This window comes from Lutra lutra, chromosome 17, assembly GCF_902655055.1.
Source record: "Lutra lutra chromosome 17, mLutLut1.2, whole genome shotgun sequence".
NCBI lineage: Eukaryota > Metazoa > Chordata > Mammalia > Carnivora > Mustelidae > Lutra > Lutra lutra.
In genome coordinates this window covers 12,641,422-12,660,116 of record NC_062294.1, presented here as the reverse complement: position 1 = coordinate 12,660,116, position 18,695 = coordinate 12,641,422, and the positions used below count along the sequence as shown (strand labels likewise).

Sequence of the window (18,695 nt, the reverse complement as noted above, 5' to 3'; positions counted from 1 at the left end):
ATGTGTGTTTGCAGGGAGTCAGTGTTAAGGAGGATTGGATTAATCCATGTTTCCGAGAAGAGCAAGGAGGGCTCCCTTTGGTAAGAGTGAGTTTGATGCAGACCGTGGTCCTTTTCACTAAGGCAGCCTGTAAGGTGAGACTTGACTCATCTCTTCCGTCTCCAAGCCTTCATCTCTGTCCTCCACCAGTGCTCTGGCTGGTGGGTACTGCTCTCATATGCGCGCCCCCATCCATGTGTTTCCATGGATAAGCCATGGAAACACATCACTAGATCACACCTCTTTAGGAGGCAGGGTCTACAGTCGGGACTTGGAATGCTGGTCCCTGAGGTCATCTGCCCCATGGCATATCCTTGGTAGGGCAGCCCTCCTAGAGGAAGCCTGGCTGGAAGAATGAAGGAGCCCTGGGTGGCCAGCAGGCGGAGGGGCTGAGGGAGTCTTCAAAACAGATGAACTGCATTCTCTGCTCTCTCTCTCTTTTTTTTAATGAACTTTTTTTTTTAAGATTTTATTTATTTATTTGACAGACAGAGATCACAAGTAGGCAGAGAGAAAGAGAGGAGGAAGCAGGTCCCCTGCTGAGCAGAGAGCCCGATGTGGGGCTCGATCCCAGGACCCTGGGATCATGACCTGAGCTGAAGGCAGAGGCTTTAACCCACTGAGCCACCCAGGTGCCCCTATTCTCTGCTCTTTGACAGAGCAAGAGCCATAGGCTATAGAAAGAAGGGTTTTGCTAAGGGGCGGTGATGCAGCCATCCGAAGAGGGAGAGGACCGGGGTCCTTCCGGTGGGTCCTTCCCATTCTGCCACTTCTTGGTGGTGGTAAATATTTGTTGAACGAACTCATCCTCTGCTTTTCTCTTGAGATTCAAGGCATACCCCAGACATCCAGACAAGTACAAGAGGAGAAGGAAGCCCCAGCAGCGTTTCTGGGGCTTTTTAGTTCCACATCTGTGGTGTGACTGAGATCTGAACTGTAAACAGTGATGAATCGCCAAGCCACCGGGCACTGTGAATGTTATCTCTAAAGAAAATCAGAGCACACTATAGACATTCTAGTCCCCTGTCCCTGCGAGGTGGTACGGTCAAGTATAATTATCCCAGGGAGGCAGAGTTTGGCAGTAAGATCTAAGCTCCCACCTTTCCAGACTCCTGTCTGGCTTGCCCTAGGCCACATTCCTTCATCCCACTCCTGCTTCCTCCAAAAGTCCCCAGAGAAACTTAGATTTATTTTCTCATCTCTTGCCTTCAGGGTCTTCCACCTGTCTCCTGACTCTCTTAATGTCTGAGGTTTTTCAGCCCTATGGAGAAACTCCTTATTAACTTTGTCTTTTCTAGAATCTTGCTGCCAACTGTGGCTAGAGAGCCCATAGACAACTATGGCTGGGCCTCAGGGAGCTGTTTAAGACCAGCTCAGGGCAGGCCCGTGTTCTATATGCTCTAATGCAGTAGCAGTCAGGAAGGATGTGACAGACCCTGTGACACATAAGCTCTGGGATAGACAGGATAGACAGAGCACTCCTCTCTGCACAGCCTGGGGTGAGGGTCAGGCAGGGCAGAGCTGACTATGAAACCTCAGGTCTGCATGTCCACCCCACTTCCCTGGAAGCTGCTGCCTGCCAAGGTGAGGAGAAGGGGCAGTTTCCTGTGCTTAGCCAGGGAAGAAAGTTCTCAAGCAAGACCCTGGTGGTGCTGGCCTGGGAGGGGCTACAGTTGGGGTGGGGGTGCTGAGGAATTTGAGCTGGGGCTGTGCAGTGGGGGCTCTCCTCATGATGCCTGGCCAAGGTTATGGGGTTCAGCCCAGAAGAGTTGCCCAAACTGGGGCTGACAGAACCGTAACCCTAAACAGACCCAACCCAGGCACACAAGCATTGATCTAGAAGCTTTATGCCTTTCATCCTTACAGAAACCCTTGCAGAGATGGGTGATATTCCCATTCTACAGATAAGGACACGGATCGGAGAGGTTAAATGGTCAGTAGCTGACACGTGGTGATGCCAGAATGTGAGCCCATGATTTTCTGGGTGCTTTCTTCTGGGAGGCTCGACTGGAAAGGGGATTTGAGCTGGGGTGAACAGATGGGAGCTCTCCCAAGACCTCCCTGGAAAGAACTACAACCAGTAGCCTGTAGTGCCTAGGGGAATGACTGGAAAGAGTTCCTTTTTTTTTTTTTTTTTTAAAGATTTCATTTGTTCATTTAAGAGCGAGAGACAGAGAGAGCACAGACGGGGAGAGAGGCAGAGGGAAAGGAAGAAGCAGATTCCCTGCCGAGATGGGAGCTCACATGGGGCTTGATCGTAGGACCTGGACATCATGACCCGAGCAGGCGCTTAACCATCTGAGCCCCTCAGGTGCCCCGAGGGAGTTCCATTTTAGCAGGCCTGGTGTGTCTCTGCTGACAGAAATTGAAGAGCGGGGTACTTTGACTATTTACACACACACATTTCCTGTTGCCCCTGACTTGTTAAATCTGTTTTGTACCTGAGGCCACATGTTTCTTGGTAGTCCACAAGAAATTGGAGAAAGCTTGCACTTCTAGAATGTCAGGACTGGAAGAGTGGAGGCAGAATATAATTATCACTTCCATCTGCATCCTTATATAATGATTTATAAAATGATTTCAAAGCATTTCTTTATTACCATAACTTCCCCTGATTCTTATAATCCTGGGGTTATATATGGAGATGATTGGAGATGATACTCAGCTGGACAAGTGTTTTTTGTTTTGTTTTGTTTTGTTTTTGATGCCTGTTATATGTAGGCCAGTGCTAGGTCCCACAGTGATCCAGAAATGATGAGTTAAATAACATGGTCTCTGCACAACCAGAGTTGATATTTTGAGTGAAGGAAATGGACATGTGCGTGTCTTTTTTTAGGCTCTGTACAAGATCTTAATAAATATGGCCCAGATTTGGCCTGTGGTCCAAACTAGTTCATAACCCCTCAAGGGTAGGGTACAGTGAGAGATGCAGCTTAGCATGCGGCCTGGTTTGGGGGGTCTTTGAACGCTATGCTAAAGAGCCTGACCTTGGCCCTTATGGGCACCCCATCTCCTGTGCTTTTGGATGTGGGAGCATGATGAGCTTGTGAAGTCTGAAGCGCCATATGGGCATGCTAAAGAGGCTGTTGAGAATGTAGGTCTAAAACTCAGAGTATGGGGCGCCTGGGTGGCTTGGTCAGTTAAGAATCTGCCTTCAGCTCAGGTCATGATCCCAGGGTTCTGGGACTGAGTCCCACATCAGGCTCCTTGCTCAGCGGGGAGCCTGCTTCCCTCTCTGCCTGGTGCTCCGCCTACTTATGTGTACGCTCTGTCTCTGACAAATAAATAAAATCTTAAAAAAAAAAATCCAGAGTAGAAGGATAGCGCTGGATTTGGAAGGGGATGGGGCAAAGAAGCGAAAACGGCCACGGAAAGAAACTTCAGGACGCATTATAAGCTAAGTCAAGAAAGTCGATTGCAGTGACTTAGGCGTCAAAGTGGGGTCAGCAGGAGCAAACAGGAGATCCTCAGTGAAGAAGAGGCTGAAGGTAGGATTGCTATTCTCTGGCTGTTCAAGAACCTCAGCCTTAAAAGAAAAAGAGGCGTGCTGCCTAGTGACAGCCTAGACTAAAATTTGGCTCCTGAACCTACTCCTGTCCTTCAACTCCTCCTCCATTTGTTTATTTGTTCATTTATTTATTTATTTAAGTAATGCCTACACCCAACATGGGGCTCAAACTCATGACCCTGAGATCAAGACCCTGCTCTTCAGACTGAGCCATCCAGGCGTCCCGATCCCCTGCTCTTCTGATGTAATTGAAACTGAGGGCTGGGCCTGCTGCAGGCAGGTTGGGAACTCAGAGTCACATGGTCCTTTCATCAAGGGTGTCCTTACAGCCAATGTGCATTTTTCCCTGGCCAGAAAAAAGACTGTAGAGTGGTCAAGTGGTGTGGAAGAGAAGCTGACGGCTGGGTGGCCTTCCCCTGGGAGGGCCTGCTCAGACCACATCTGAAAGATCCTATTTAAATGTCTCCCCACAGCGGCCCTACCCCCAGGGGGGACTGGAATGAAAATGGGGTGGGGATGGGAGAGCAGTTTTAATTGGGACTCCTGATCAGCTCACCCCAGGCTATCTCAGTCTGCTTCCTTCTCAAGCGCTGGCTGGAGTTCCGTGAATCTCGTTAGAGATGGTTTGATATGCCTTCCCAGGAGACTGGTATTGGCAGGGATCCCCAGTTCCTCGGTACAGATGGTTTAATCCAACTCATCCAGTCAAGATGGCACTGTAAATTTATATCTAAACACATAGCAGTCATACACAAAAAGATAAAATTCTAAAAACATAGTCATACACTCCCCCTCCTTCCCCACACATGAAATGACAAACATCCCTGTAATGAGAAATGTAGCAGGAACACAAAGAGGGGAGCGGGGCTGAAGCTGCTGGTCTCTGAGTCTGGAAGCAGGAAGAAGCCACTGGAAATCTGGGGTAAAGAGCTATAAAGTTCTCCACATGAAGCATGGAATTAGAGTCTGTACACTGTTCAAATCCAGGGGCTGGGGAAGCGGGCTGAACAAAGTTGCTTCCCACCCTGCCTTGGGGCTACCACTTATTGTAAAGATGCTTATTTAGGGAGAAAGAACCTCCCATCCCGGACCCAAGCTGAGTCACTGCTGTAAGATTTGATTCTAGCCTGGGAGAGCCAGAGGACCTCAGAGACAAAGGTGAAAACCCCTAGGAGGGGAGGCAAATTGAAATATAAGAGAGAAGATGAATTTGTACACTAAATTTTAGAAGCACGCAAGTAAAACTAATGAGAAAAAAGAACCAATAAAAATCAAAGAAAAATTTACCCCAGAAGAAATGAAAACAACAGAGTAATTAGAAAATGTCTTTAATATAAATAGGTTAAGGACCCTCAGAGAGATGGAAAAAAAAAATGAAATCCATTAAAGAAAAGAAAGCAAAGTTATGAGAGTCACCTGGCATCCACAGTCAGCAGAATGTGTGACTCTTGATCTTGGGGACGGGAGTTTAAGTCCCACATTGGGTGTGGAGCCTACTTTAAAAAAAAAAAGAAAGAAGGGGCGCCTGGGTGGCTCAGTGGGTTAAGCCTCTGCCTTCGGTTCAGGTCGTGATCCCGGGGTCCTGGGATCGAGCCCCGCATCGGGCTCTCTGCTCCGCTGGGAGCCTGTTTCCTCCCCTCTCTCTCTCTCTGCCTGCCTCTCTGCCTACTTGTGATCTCTCTGTCAAATAAATTAAAAAAAAAAAAAAGAAAGAAAGAAAAAGTGAAGTTGCGAAAGGGAAAGAAACAGGAAAATGTCAGTATGAAAAGTACTAAAAATTCAAGCAGTGAAAAATAATGTGAAACAATAGCTAGCCTGGACACACAGAATCCATGAATTGGAAGCTGGCATTAAGGACGCCCCCCAGAAGGCAGCATAGACGTGGAGGACAGATTGATAGGCTTTAGCCTGCATCGAATAGGATTTCCAGATACAAGTCAAGAAAATGGCAAAGAATTAATATTTGAAGAGAGAAGGGCTGAGAATTACAGAACTGAAGGAACAGCATGAATACCAAATAATAAATAGGTATCTGGGCGTTAATATAGTGAAGCAGGAGGCAAGAAAAAAGAGAAAATATTAAAGGCGACCAGAAAAAAACAAGAACTCAGAGGAGTGACAATTAGACTGATGTTACATCTCATCAATGCTAGATGCCAGAAGATGGTAGAGGGGTATCTTGGGGAAGCTAGAACTCTCCACCCAGTATCATTCAAGAATGAGATGAAATAAAGGTATTTCTGGACATACCAAAGCAGTTTTATCACCTTCAGACCTTCGCTAAAAGATCTGTTAAAGGTATGCTTCATTAAGAAGAAAAACCCAGGGAAAAGAGCAGGTTGTTAGCACCATGATGAGCACAGAAATTGACACATAATGTTGATAAATTTAATTAACTATAGGACAGTACATCAGGGTGCTTTCTGCTGTAAGTAACAGAATGACTTACAGTGACTTAAACTCTAAAAACAAACAAACAAAAAACAAACCTTAATTCGTTTATAATGAGAACTATGGAGGTAGGGAATTCCAGGGTTGGGGCAATGGTCCAGTAATGACAAGAAGGACCCTGGCTCATTCTGTCTTCCTGCTCTGCTATCCTCAGGGTGTGAGATCTCTCTTCTCATGGTTTTGAGATGACTGTTGCAGCTCTAGGCATCATACCTTTTCCCCATAACATCCCAAGCAGAAAGACAAGGAAATGTTAGCCAGTAGGAAGCTTTTGAATGTGTCCCTTTTTTGAGAAGAAGACTCTTTCCAGGAAAACCCCTGCAGATGTCTCCTTATGCCTCATTGGCCCGAGCTGGTCCATCCTTAGACCAATTCCAGATAAAAAGGAGCAGGTTTACTGTGGTTGGCTTGGACCAGACTTGCCTCCTCTCCTGGGACTGGCTCCTTTGTTGCCTGAGCAAAATCATGATTCTGTTGGCAAGAAAAAAAAGGGGGGGAGTAGCTACTGATAGGCAATCAACAGTGCCTGCCACAGATGGCAAAACACAAAAATTCAGGGTCTGATTTGTTTTTTAATTAAAGAAAAAAAAAAAAGGAAAACAAATTGTTGACCACACTGTCAGGGAAGAATACGATTAGAATAAAGTAGGGAATTTCATTGTTAAATCACATCCAGTTGCTGCCTTGTTCAAGGGAATAGCGCTGCTGAAAACTTGCACACTTCTTTAAAAAAAATGAATATATCCTAATAATGTAAGATAACCACTAAAAAAAGAGAAGTGTAATTTCCAAGCCAGGAGGGAAAAGAATGGTGGGATCAGGGATAGCATAGCTTGTCAGTCCAACAGAAGTCAGGGAAAGCAAAAAGAACTAAAGAAATAATAGAGAAAACACAAAGTAAGGTAATAATAGAAGATGCATTAATATAGTGGAATACATTCATGTGTTAAAAAAAAAAACAAACCCTATAGTTACCTGAATGGCTTAGTCAGTTAAGGGTCTGCCTTTGGCCCAGGTTGTGATCCCAGACTCCTGGAATCAAGCCCTGCATCAGGGTCCCTGCTTAGCGGGAAGCCTGCTTCCTCCTGCTTGTGCGCTCGCTCGCTCTCTCTGTCAAATAAATAAGTAAAATCTTAAAAAAAAAAAAGATTTTACTTATTTATTTGACAGAGAAATCACAAGTAGGCAGAGAGAGAGGGGGAAGCAGGCTCCCCATCGAGCAGAGAGGCCGATGTGGGTCTCAATCCCAGGACCCTGAGATCATGACCTGAGCCGAAGGCAGAGGCTTAACCCACTGAGCCACCCAGGCGCCCTAAATAAGTAAAATCTTAAAAAAAAAAAAAAAAAACAAAAAACTACCATATTGTGTAAAAAGCAAATAAGTGGCCTGCAGCATGGAGAGACCTGTCAGTGAGACTTAGGGACTTAACTAGGAAAGGCTCTGGCCGTTGTCACCAGCAGGTTCTGTTCTTTAAATGACTTCTGTCCTTTGCCTCATCTTTTCTTTCTCTCCCCCCTACTGTTTCTGCCTACCCTTGTCTGCCTTGCTTTTCAGAGAGCGTTGTTTTTCTAGACTTTGCTTCCTGTATGGATGAGTATCGTGAATTCCTGGACTTTTCCCCTACAAGAACATGTGACACTGGGGTCCCTTGAGTGTGGAGCAGAGCTCGGCCACAGTGGAGCAGGGAGTTGATCGGAAGGAGCCCCACATCCCAGTGCTCCCCCTCCCCCAGCCTCTCCCAACCCCCAGAGGCTGGCATTCCTTTCCTGAGAGCCTACCTCTTAGGTGCGACATCGATCCTCTCATAGTGAAGACTGATGGGTTATTTTTCTAGGACCTAATTGGAAGTTAGCCAGAGTGATCACCATGGGCTTGAGGAAATGTGTTCGCTCTCGTTCCTGACTGCTAACCCTGAGCAGGAGCAGCAGAAGTCCCAGAGCTGAGGGCTCAGGGTGGAGGTGAAGTCAAGGAAGGGAGGCCCTGGAGAGGCAGAGGCTGCCCGAGGGTGTGTAACTGGGGCGCGAGGAGGGCCTGAGTCACTGGGAGAACTATGATGGGTGCGTGCCAGGGGCTGGCGCCAGGATGTTGCAATGAGGTGACGTGCCTTAGCCGAACATGCAGAGGTGAAGCAGCCAGCTCTCAGGCACATCAAGGGCATGCCTCTCGGGGGCTGAGATGCGTGAGAGGGCGGGACTGTCAGGCCTCTTCCTCAAGCTAATGACTGGACCCCCAGTGCACCTTCTGCCAGGGTAGGCTGTTGCCACACCCAGGAGGCAGAGAGTTTGCTGGGTTGCTAGGTTGGCAGGGATCTGGGGACATAGAGAACCCTTCAGTTGTCGTACCCCAGTTAATGGAAAGAATGTCTGCGGTGGCCAGTGGGTGCTTGTGACAGGAGCACTGGCCTGGAGCCATCAGACCTGGAGTGGCATTAAAGCTCTGTCCCTTACCTCCTGGCTGACCTCATTCAGTTAGTCTTGGGATTTCTGTGAATACTAAGTGAGAGGCTATGCCCCCAGATGCTCAGAAGCTCCTATAACATCATGCAGTATGAGTAATCTGTGGTTCGATGCCTTCACGTGGAGGCTCTGGGACACATCCTGAGGCTGTGTGTCAGTGGGTGGAAAGAGGGTACTTAGTCAGCATCTTGCTGTTTTTCTTTTTTTTTTTTTTCCATTCTCCCCACCCCTTCCAGATTCAAGCCTCCCCTTCCCCCCCATCCTCTGAGCCTTATTTTGACATTTCTTTTCTCTGCCTGCCAAGAAGATTGTGTTCAGCTGCGCTGGGCTGAGGCTGTGCTATCCTGTGCTTCATTAGGTTAATTCGATGGCTTGTCTCCTGGGAGCTGACCGGAGGAAGGCTCGAAAACCGCCCTACCCTCCAAAAGCCAGTCTCTCTCACCTCGTTCTCCTTTTGGGGCAGCCTCTGGTGCTCGATGCCATATGCCTTCTCTTCCTCTCCTCTTCGAGCTGAAAGCCCCCTTTAGCTTCCATTGCTTGCTCAAGCGTGCATCCCTTGATTGGTAGAAGGCTCTAGGGGAGAGAGACCATCCATTATTCAAGGCCCTTGCTACCCCTGACCTTCTGGATTATGGTCGCCAGCTCCTCTGTTCACCTCAGCATCTCAAGCTCGGCCAGCCATTCAGGGAACACGTATTGTTGAATAGTCTCACCAAAGTTGCTAAATTTGTGACCACAAACCAGTCAGAAGACCCAGCATTGCTCTGCTACCTACCAAATTTCCCTTGTGAATTCCTTTGTCTCTTGAAGACTGTTTCACATCTGATCTCTGTCAGTCTCCAACCCCAACAATAAAGAGACCCTCATTTTCCTGCTATGCAGCCACTCCCTGTGTCTGTGCCCCACACTCTGCTTTGCCTCTTTCTCAGGTAGACCCTCCCCGTGTAGGCACCGGCTCCCATCCCTTCTTACTACTCCAGGCTTTTGTTTTTTTGTTTTTTAAAGATTCTATTTATTTATTTGAGAGAGAGAGAATACAGAGGGAGAGAGAGAGGGCGAAGCAGACTCCCCACTGAGCTGACAGCCCCGTGCGGGGCTCCATCCCAGGACCCCAGGATCATGACCTGAGCCGAAGGCAGACACTTAAACGACAGCCACCCAGGTGTCCCAAGGATTTTGCTTCTTTTTTTTTTTTTTTTAAGATTTTTATTTATTTATTTGACAGACAGAGATCACAAGTAGGCAGAGAGGCAGGCAGAGAGAGAGGAGGAAGCAGGTTCCCTGCTGAGCAGAGAGCCCGATGTGGGGCTCGATCCCAGGACCCTGGGATCATGACCTGAGCCGAAGGCAGAGGCCTAACCCACTGAGCCACCCAGGCGCCCCAGGATTTTGCTTCTTGACTATCTTCTCTTTTTCCTGCAGCATTCACTTTTCCCTCTACTAGCATATAAACAATCTCCCATCTTAACTCCCCCATTCCACTTTATCCCATTCCTTTTTCTTTGGTAACACCTTCATTGAGTTATCACTCACATACCATACAGTTCACCCATTTCAAGTGTACGGTTCAGTGGGTTTTAGTCCATTCACATGGTTATGCAACCATCACCACAAACAATTTGAGAATATTTCATCACCTAGAAGGTAATGCCCAACCCATTAGCAGTCTACTCCCTGTCTCCCCGCAACTTCCCACTCTAGGCAACCACTGTCTGCTGTATGGATTTAACTAGTCTGGAAATCTTATATCATATATATACTCTAAAGAATGAAAATTTGAACTGTTGTTTCCACCTGCTAGATTAAGGAGTAATGCATTACCCAGTACTTCTGAAGCCTCTATAGGCCCCTCCCTGATCTTATCTACCTTCCTGTCCCTCCAGAGGAATTCCTGAATTTACACCATTTCTTCAATTTTCTGCATTGTTTTATCTTCTGTGTATAGAGACATATACTTAGCTTTGCATACTTTCTTTTAGTGAACTCCTACTACTGACATTCATCCATGACTTACTCTTCTTACTCAAACTCAACATAATAGTTTTTTGGACACATTCATCCCTACTGATACCTGAAACTAGAGTTCATTCATTTTTTTCCTGTTGGCAGTTTTCAGCTCTTACCCAGTGGTGTCTTCAACACCCTCGTGTGTCTCTTGGTGCACGTTTCCCTATGTACCTAGTGGTGGAAATACTAGAGTTGATTGCACACCTATCAGAAAGGCCTTAAAATTTTAAAAATAGAAAATGTCAAGGACACGGAAGAAATTGAACTCCTGTACATTACTGGTGGAAATGTAAAATGCTCCAACCACTTGGGAAAACTATTTGCTTATTTCTAGTAAAGTTTAGTGAACACCTACCCGGTAATTCCACTCCTGGGTATTTACCCAAGAGAAATAGAGTAAGTGTCCACAAAAAGACTTACACAGGAAGTTCAGGGCAGTTTTATGCATAACAACTCCAAATCGGAAGCAACTCAAACGTCCAAATGTGGAAAAGAACGGACTACAGACACCTAAGGTATGAACGAGTCTCCATAACATTGCACTGAGCAAAAGAAGCCACATACACAAGAGTTCATGGTATGTGTTTACATGAATTTCAAGAGCAAGTAAATATAATATATGGTGAGAGAACTCGGAAAAGCAGGGGACTGCTAGGTATTGCCTGGAAAGGAGCACAAGGGAATTAACTCTCTGAGGTGATCGAAATGCTCTCTGTTTTCAAATGGGGGGCTACACCAATGTACACATAGTTAAAAATTCATCAAGCTTTACATTGAAAGACCTCTGCATTTTATTATGTATGAATTAAACTCCAGTGGAAAAAAACAGATTGTCCCAAGTGGGGGTGAGATTGGGGGGGGGAATGAGACCCTATACTTAACCTGTTGTCAGGGTTCACCTTAAGCTTTAAATCTGCTTAGAATTACAAGCAGGCTGAACTCACTGGATTTGTTTGTGATTCTAAATATTCAGCCTTTCAGTGAGAAACCATTCATTCCTACCCAAACCTGAGAAAGATTAATCTCTGAAGATGTCCACACAAATGAAGTCATAAATAAATTAGCCCGGGACAGATGGGGGAACTTTATAGTCTCAGAGTCTGTTCCCACACCATGTTTTCTGTGGGAAAGATGGTTTTTAATTTTTCTTTTAAAAAACATAAAACACCAGTGGCATATATTATGTCTGTCTTTATTAACTAATGCCAAATTATCTTGAACTGTTGTTTCCACCAGCTACATTAAGGAGTAATGCAGTATCTACTGCATTTATTGTCCCACTCTACATTTATTGTCCCAAAAGAGGTGTGTGAGTGTTTTTATTTTTTATTTTTATTTTTTAAAGATTTTATTTATTTATTTGATAGACAGAGATCACAAGTAGGCAGAAAGGCAGGCAGAGAGAGAGGAGGAAGCAGGCTCCCCACCGAGCAGAGAGCCAGATGCGGGGTTCGATCGTAGGACCCTGAGATCATGACCAGAGCCGAAGGCAGAGGATTAACCCACTGAACCACCCAGGCGCCCAAGTACTATTACTTTCTTTAAAATTTTCCTATAAAAATCCTAGAAGAAAGCTCAGGTAGTAATGTCTATGACATTGGCCATAGCAACATTTTTCTGTATGTATCTCCTGAGGCAAGGGAAATAAAAGCAAAAATAAACTATTGGGACTACATCAAAATAAAAAGCTTCTGCACAAAGGACACAGTCAACAAAACTAAAAGGCAGGGGTGCCTGGGTGGCTCAGTGGGTTAAAGCCTCTGCCTTTAGCTCGGGTCATGATCTCAGGGTCCTGGGATTGAGCCCTGCATTGGGCCTCTCTGCTCAGCAGGGAGCCTGCTTCCCCCCACTCCCCAGCCGCCCCCTGCCTCTGCCTGCATCTCTGCCTGCTTGTGATCTGTCAAATAAATAAATAAAATCTTAAAAAGAAAACAACAACCAAAGGCAACCTGCAGAAAAGGAGAAGATATTTGCAAATAACAAATAACAATAAAGGGTTAGTATCCAAAATATATAAAAAACTTATACAAATCAAAACCCAATAAACAAATAATCTGCTTAAAAAATGGGCAGAAGACCTGAACAGTCATTTCTCCAAAGAAGACATCCAGATGGCCAACAGACCCATGAAAAGATGATCGACATCAGTCATCATCAAGGAAATTCAAATCAAAACTACAACAAGCTATCCTTTTACACCTGTCAGAATGGCTACAACCAAAACCACGAGAAACAACAAGTGTTGGTGAGGATGTAGAGAAAAAGGATCCCTCATGCGCTATTGGTGGGAATGCAAACTTGTGCAACCACTGTGGTAAACAGTATGAAGCTTCCTCAAAAAATTAAAATTACAACTACGCTGTGATCCAGCAATCTCACTACGAGGTATTTTCCCAAAGAATATAAAAACACTAATTCAAAGGGATACAAGCACTCTTATGTTTATTGCAGCATTATTGACGATAGCCAAATTATGGAAGCAGCCCAAGTGTCCATTGATAAATGAGTGGTTTAAAAAAGATGTGGTGTATATGTACAATAAAATACTATTCACCCGTAGAAAAGAATGAAATCTTGCCATTTACAATGACATGGATGCAGCTGGAGAGGATAATGCTAAGTGAAATAAGTCAGAGAAGACAAATACCATATGAGCTCACTCATATGTGGGCTTTAAAAAACAAAACAAAGGAGCAAAGGAAAAAAAGAGAGAGGCAAACCAAAAAAACAGACTGAGCTCTAGAGAACAAACAGAGGGTTACCAGAGGGGAGGTGGGTGCGGGGATGGGGAAAATAGGTGATGGGGATTAAGGAGTGGACTTGTCCTGATGAGCATGGGGTGATGTGCAGAACTGTTGAATCAGTATTTTGTACACCTGAAACTAATGTAACACTTTATGTTAACCATACTAGAATTAAAAACTCATCCGAGAGCCCATTTTAAAATGTAAATCAGGTCACAACACAGCCCTCTTCAAAACCCTGCCTTCAGATGCTTAATAAATCCTAATCCTCTCAAAGCCCTCTGTGGCTGGCCCGCAGCCTTCTGTGCCCTCCTCTCTGCCACCCTCGCCACCCTCGCCTGCTTCATGAACCTTCTTCTCTGTTGTAACAGGTCAGGCTTGTTACCTGCTCATTCTCTTTGCACTCTTTCACTCTTTTGTTTTCTCTCATGGCTCGCTGTAATTTCCCTTTGTATTTGCACCTAAACCAGAAGCTCTGTGAGGACAGGATTCGAGTGTCCCGTCCCACACTGTCCCTCTGGCCCAGCGCTGGCCCATTAAGAGTCAGTGGAATGAACAAGTCCCCAGCAGCCAGTTGGCCCCAGAAGACTGGCCTGCTTCCCCTTGTGGGCAGCAAAGTATGTGTCCTCCTTCCAGCTTTTTTTTACGGGTGTGTGCATGCACGGGCTTAACGTGAATGATCAGGGCAGCTGCGAGGGGAGAAATCAGAATGAGGCCGTGGGGAACTGGAGGGCACGGGATTCCACTGGAGGAAACAAGATGTGCGAAAGCACTCCACAAGGGGCAGCACTGGGTGACTTCTGGGATTTGGGGTTCATGTTTAGAAGCCTCTGATGTTTCTTAGTCTCAGCAACGATTCCTCCCTGTGTCTCTGCCCTCAGCACATGTTGAGCTGCTCAAGCTTCCGGGAACAGCTTGGCCACGGGGTTCACAAAGCAAGGGCTTTTGCTGGTTACTCCACTTCTTTGCTCTTCCCAAACACACTGACAAAACTAGGGCTTTCCCTCTCCCCCACAAAGCAGCTGGTTACCTCAGATGCCCCCTTCGTTGAGTTAGAATCCCAAGGGGTTACTGACTTCCCTAGTGGGGGAGAGATTTCCTTTGGAGCTTCCTGTGCCAGCGTCTGCCCAGCCCCCACCTTCAGTGGTCTCAGTGGCTGCCCACCAGAAACCAGGTCTCCATGGAGAAGCTCTTCAGAAAGTCACTGCTTTCTTGAGCCACTTGCCGTGTGGTTGGCTCTCCTCCCACAGGACACAGGACCTGGAAAACCAAGTTCTTTTCCTTAGATGTTGGGTATAGAAAGGGACAAAGGGAGAATGGGAAGAGACAATGACCTGGCTTCCTATTTACAGACTATCAGCCAAAGGCCATGCCTGGAGTCTGGCCTTCCAAATGGGTGCAGTAAAACATCTGCAGTAAGTGACACAAATGAGGAAAGCTTCACTCTTGACCCTGGGAACCAGCTCCTGGGTCTCCTTGTCACTCATCTCAAAGCCCTTTAGTAGCTGAAAGAACTCACAGGCCTCTTTCTGTGCCGTGGCCAGTCATAGGCTTTGGAACCAGGTAGACCTGGACACAGATCTCACCTCTACTCCCAAGACCGTGACCTTAGGCAAGTTGCTCTACTTCTGCAAGTGTTGTTTCTCTACCCAGAATAATGTTCTCCTTACTGGAACATGCTAGTTCTGTTCCCCGATGGCTTTGTGCTTTGGCTTGGCTCCAGAAATTTGAGCTGCCACGAGTGGAAGGGGCAGCTGAGGTTCTTGAACACAGAGTCTGAGATGCCTTCTCTGAAGCTGCAGGCAGCCGCCAGAGGACCCAGGAACAGAGAACCCGGGAAGGGCTGGCTGGAGCTGGGGCTTTCAGCAAGGAGCTGTGAGGCCCTGGGGCCAAATCAGAACTGGGGCTAGCTGGATTTGGAGAAAAGCAGGTGGGGATAGGCGGGCAGCCAGATTTAAGTGATCCCCATGGCGTGGAGCCAGGGCCTCCGCCCTCAGCCTTGTCCCTGACTCTGGCTCAGACTCCCTTACCCACGGCATGGATTCAGACTCCTTTTCTCAGGGCCCATCCCCAAACTGCCAGCCCTTTCTCCCTGCTCTTGCCCACCAGGACAGTGCAAAGCCTCAGACTGTCCATACCCCCAGGGACCCTGGCATCCATTTCATCCATAAGGTACAGAAGAAGGCAGCTGTCCAGTCGGCCGTTTGGTGGGGACGCTGAGCCCAGCACCTCCCCATCCTGACCCAGTCGGGTTCTCTCCCTGATACCAGGGTCGGAAGGATTGTTAATGTTTCACTGAGCTAACCCAGAAATACCTCATCTAGAGCCCACACCCAGGAGAGGAGGGGGCAGATCCCAGGACAGAGGCCTACCCCTCCTCCACCACCCTGTCTCTTGCTCAGAGGAGTTTGTCGCCAGCACTGCCAGCACTCGGAGGGTAGAGAGCCCCAGGGTGGGGAGTCATATCTGCAGTCTCCTGTAATCTTCCTCTGGGCCGATTTCTCTTCAGTTTCACCTGAAATTAACCTCACATAGCTGGACTAGGAACATTCTAAACCCGGTTCTTCCAGGGAGTCCCCATGGACTCCAGGGAAATCACTTTATGTCCTTGTTTACCTTCTGGGTAATAAGTGAGAGAGGGAGCTAATCTCTTCATCTGCAGCCAGCAGAGAGCTGTCTGTGGTGGTGGAGGGGAGAGCCCTTTCTTTTGTCCACCCTTTGGTTAAGTGGGTGTCTCCTCGACTGCTAGCTGTGTCCCCTCTGGGACTTGGGGGCAGGGCTGGGGGGAGAGCCTATGTGTGTGTGTGCCATTTATCTGCATGCTACTTTTCCTCTCTGCAATTTCAGGGTCATGCTGCGGCAGCCTGGCGCCTGACGAGTGAGGGGGAACCTGCCAGGGGATTACTGCTAGCACGAGCTAACAGCGGGACAGCAGCCCTCAGGGGACTGGGGATGGGCAGAGCAGCCTGCCTGCGAGGCTGGGCCGGCAGCACCGAGGAGGGCTGGGCCCTGGCAGGGAGCTCAGCCTGAGTTCAGCTGACCCAGACGGCGCTGGAAGCAGGTTCCTGCTGAGCTGCAGCTCTTCCCAGGCGCTGGAGCACCTCCCAGCAGGAACAGGAGCTCTGCGAACCACCCTCTAACCACATTTGGGGCTGTGACCACCAGAGGGGCCCAGCACCTCGAATGGGAAGTGGAAGGGCAGAACCTAGTGCAAGGAGGATCTTGGTCTCTACGGCAGAGTTTTCCAACAGCCACAGCGCTTCTTGGGTTTCTTCTCGCAGGACTGGGGCCTTGTTCCCTCCTCTGGTGGAGGGATTGGGCCAGGAGGGCCAGCTGCGCTGGGGAGGACTCTCGGATGGAATCCAGGCTGTTTGAAGCCCATGTGCTCTCTGCTGTGATTGGGGTTTTAGGGTTTCCCCACTGCAGGGGACGAGGGGCCGCCTCCGTGTCTGCTCATGAACCACAAGGACCCCGAATGCTCCAGACTGGACCATTTCGAGCCACCAAAGAGGGGGCCCCCCAGAGCTGGCAGCCAGCAACCCCAAGGGACTAGAGGGCTGGGATGGACTGACCTCCCCCTCTTCAGGGCAGCAGGAGAGTCAGAGCCTCTGTGGCCCAGCTAGTGACAGAGAGACCCGATGAAGCCATAAGCCGGCACCCGACTGGCTCAGGGACAGGGGAGCCACTCCTGCCCCACTGTGCTTTCTCCTTACATTGAGGGAGGGTGTGGTAAGGGACCCCTGCCTCTGTCCCCTCCTCAGCACGTGTCCCTATGCCCTTTGCACGTGGTGCCAGAAGAGGCAGGCTCCGCTGTGGCTGGCCCCTCAGCGGGCTGGGGAAGGAGTGGCCACGGTGACACCCGCCCGCCCCCCAGGCTGGTGGTCTAGCCCCCCCGAGGCGCCAAACCATGAAGTGCTCGCTGCGGGTGTGGTTCCTCTCCGTGGCCTTCCTGCTGGTGTTCATCATGTCGCTGCTCTTCACCTACTCCCATCACAGCATGGCCACCTTGCCCTACCTGGACTCGGGGGTCCTGGGCGGGACCCACCGGGTGAAGCTGGTGCCCGGCTATGCTGGCCTGCAGCGCCTCAGCAAGGAGGGGCTCGCTGGCAAGAGCTGTGCCTGCCGCCGCTGCATGGGTGACACTGGCGCCTCTGACTGGTTCGATAGTCACTTCAACAGCAACATTTCCCCCGTGTGGACCCGAGAGAACATGGATCTGCCTCCAGATGTCCAGAGGTGGTGGATGGTGAGAGCTGCGGCACCTCCTGCCTACCCTTTGCTGCCCCATCTCCAGGGATCTGCACCCCTGTCTGGGAGTCACTCTTCCAACCCTGCCCCCCCAGCGCTGGGATTTGGGCTATCTGTCCTCTGGCCTCCAGAGCCCTGACAAAGTATTAGGTCCACTTGACCAGAGCCATCTACTGGGGTCAGAGATTCTGAAAGGCAGAGCAAGCTGTGACCTGGAAGGAGGGAGAACTGTTTTCTAATGCCTGTAGGGGCCAAGCAGAGATGAGGCATCCCTAGTAGGCCTGGGAGGGCACACAGAAACAGGCCCCAAGGAAGAAGATGGTGAGAGGTCAAGGCCATGGCAGGGAGAGGGTCTGCTTTTGATAAAGGACACAGCCTATCTCAGCTGCAGCCCCTCTTGCAGAGGTGTGACCCCCCACCCCGCCACTGCTGCATCTTCTGACCCTTTAAGAGAACCCAGAAGTCCACAGTTTCTTGCTAACTATCCCAATTTGTGAATGTTGGCTTACAATAATTTTAAACACTGTGAGGGCCACTCTTTTTTTTTTTTTTTTTTTACAATTACTGGAAGAGACTTTCTTCTGGGCTGGGAATAAGAAAACATTGTCATTTCCTCTGGGTGATAAGGAAGATGAAGGGGAGGGGATGAAGGGACAGTTGTGCCCATGCCTCCCTGCTCTTCTGGATCCTGTCACTTTTCTGTTGCTTTTAATTCCCTTTCATCCCTATCATCTCTGGAGCACCACTCCCCAGGCTCCACCAGGGCCATCTGGTTGCCACATGTCAGGTGGAACAGTGTCAATACTTATCCCAGGGGCCCACAGGCTGCCTGCATTCCCCAGTGGGGGGCTTGGGAGGCAGCTCATGGCTCCTGGTTTCCCCACCTGGCAGGTGGGGTGAATGATGACTCCCCATTTTTGTCACATTCAGGGAGGCAGTAAGAATGAGCTCATGTGATCAGGCTTATCAGAACAACTTACAGATCCCACTTCCTGACCCAGACTGCCCAAGTCCCTAAGAATGGGGAGGTCTACAAAGCAAGGGTCACCAGGAACTCCACAGGCCCATCCTGTGACAGCCCAGAGCCCTTGAAGGGTTCTGACTGTTAATCATAGTCACAGCCTTCATTTTGTGGGGAAAATCAGTGTTTAGATAGTGCACAGAGTTTGCCCAAGGTCCTAGGTCTCTGTGGTGGCCATCTAGAGCCAAAACAGGATGCTAGGCAGAGGTAGACCCATGGA

General features: G+C 48.5%; 1 protein-coding gene across 2 annotated transcripts in view; it reads left to right on the top strand.

Moving 5' to 3' along the window:
- Positions 1-18,695, top strand: part of ST3GAL2 (ST3 beta-galactoside alpha-2,3-sialyltransferase 2) — a 50,298-nt gene that overhangs the window by 16,663 nt on the left and 14,940 nt on the right. For both annotated transcript variants that reach the window (XM_047710959.1, XM_047710958.1), the window contains one exon: positions 16,054-17,452. In XM_047710959.1, the coding sequence (XP_047566915.1) occupies positions 17,114-17,452 (339 nt within the window). In that variant the 5' untranslated portion in view covers positions 16,054-17,113. The remainder of the gene's footprint in view (positions 1-16,053; positions 17,453-18,695) is intronic.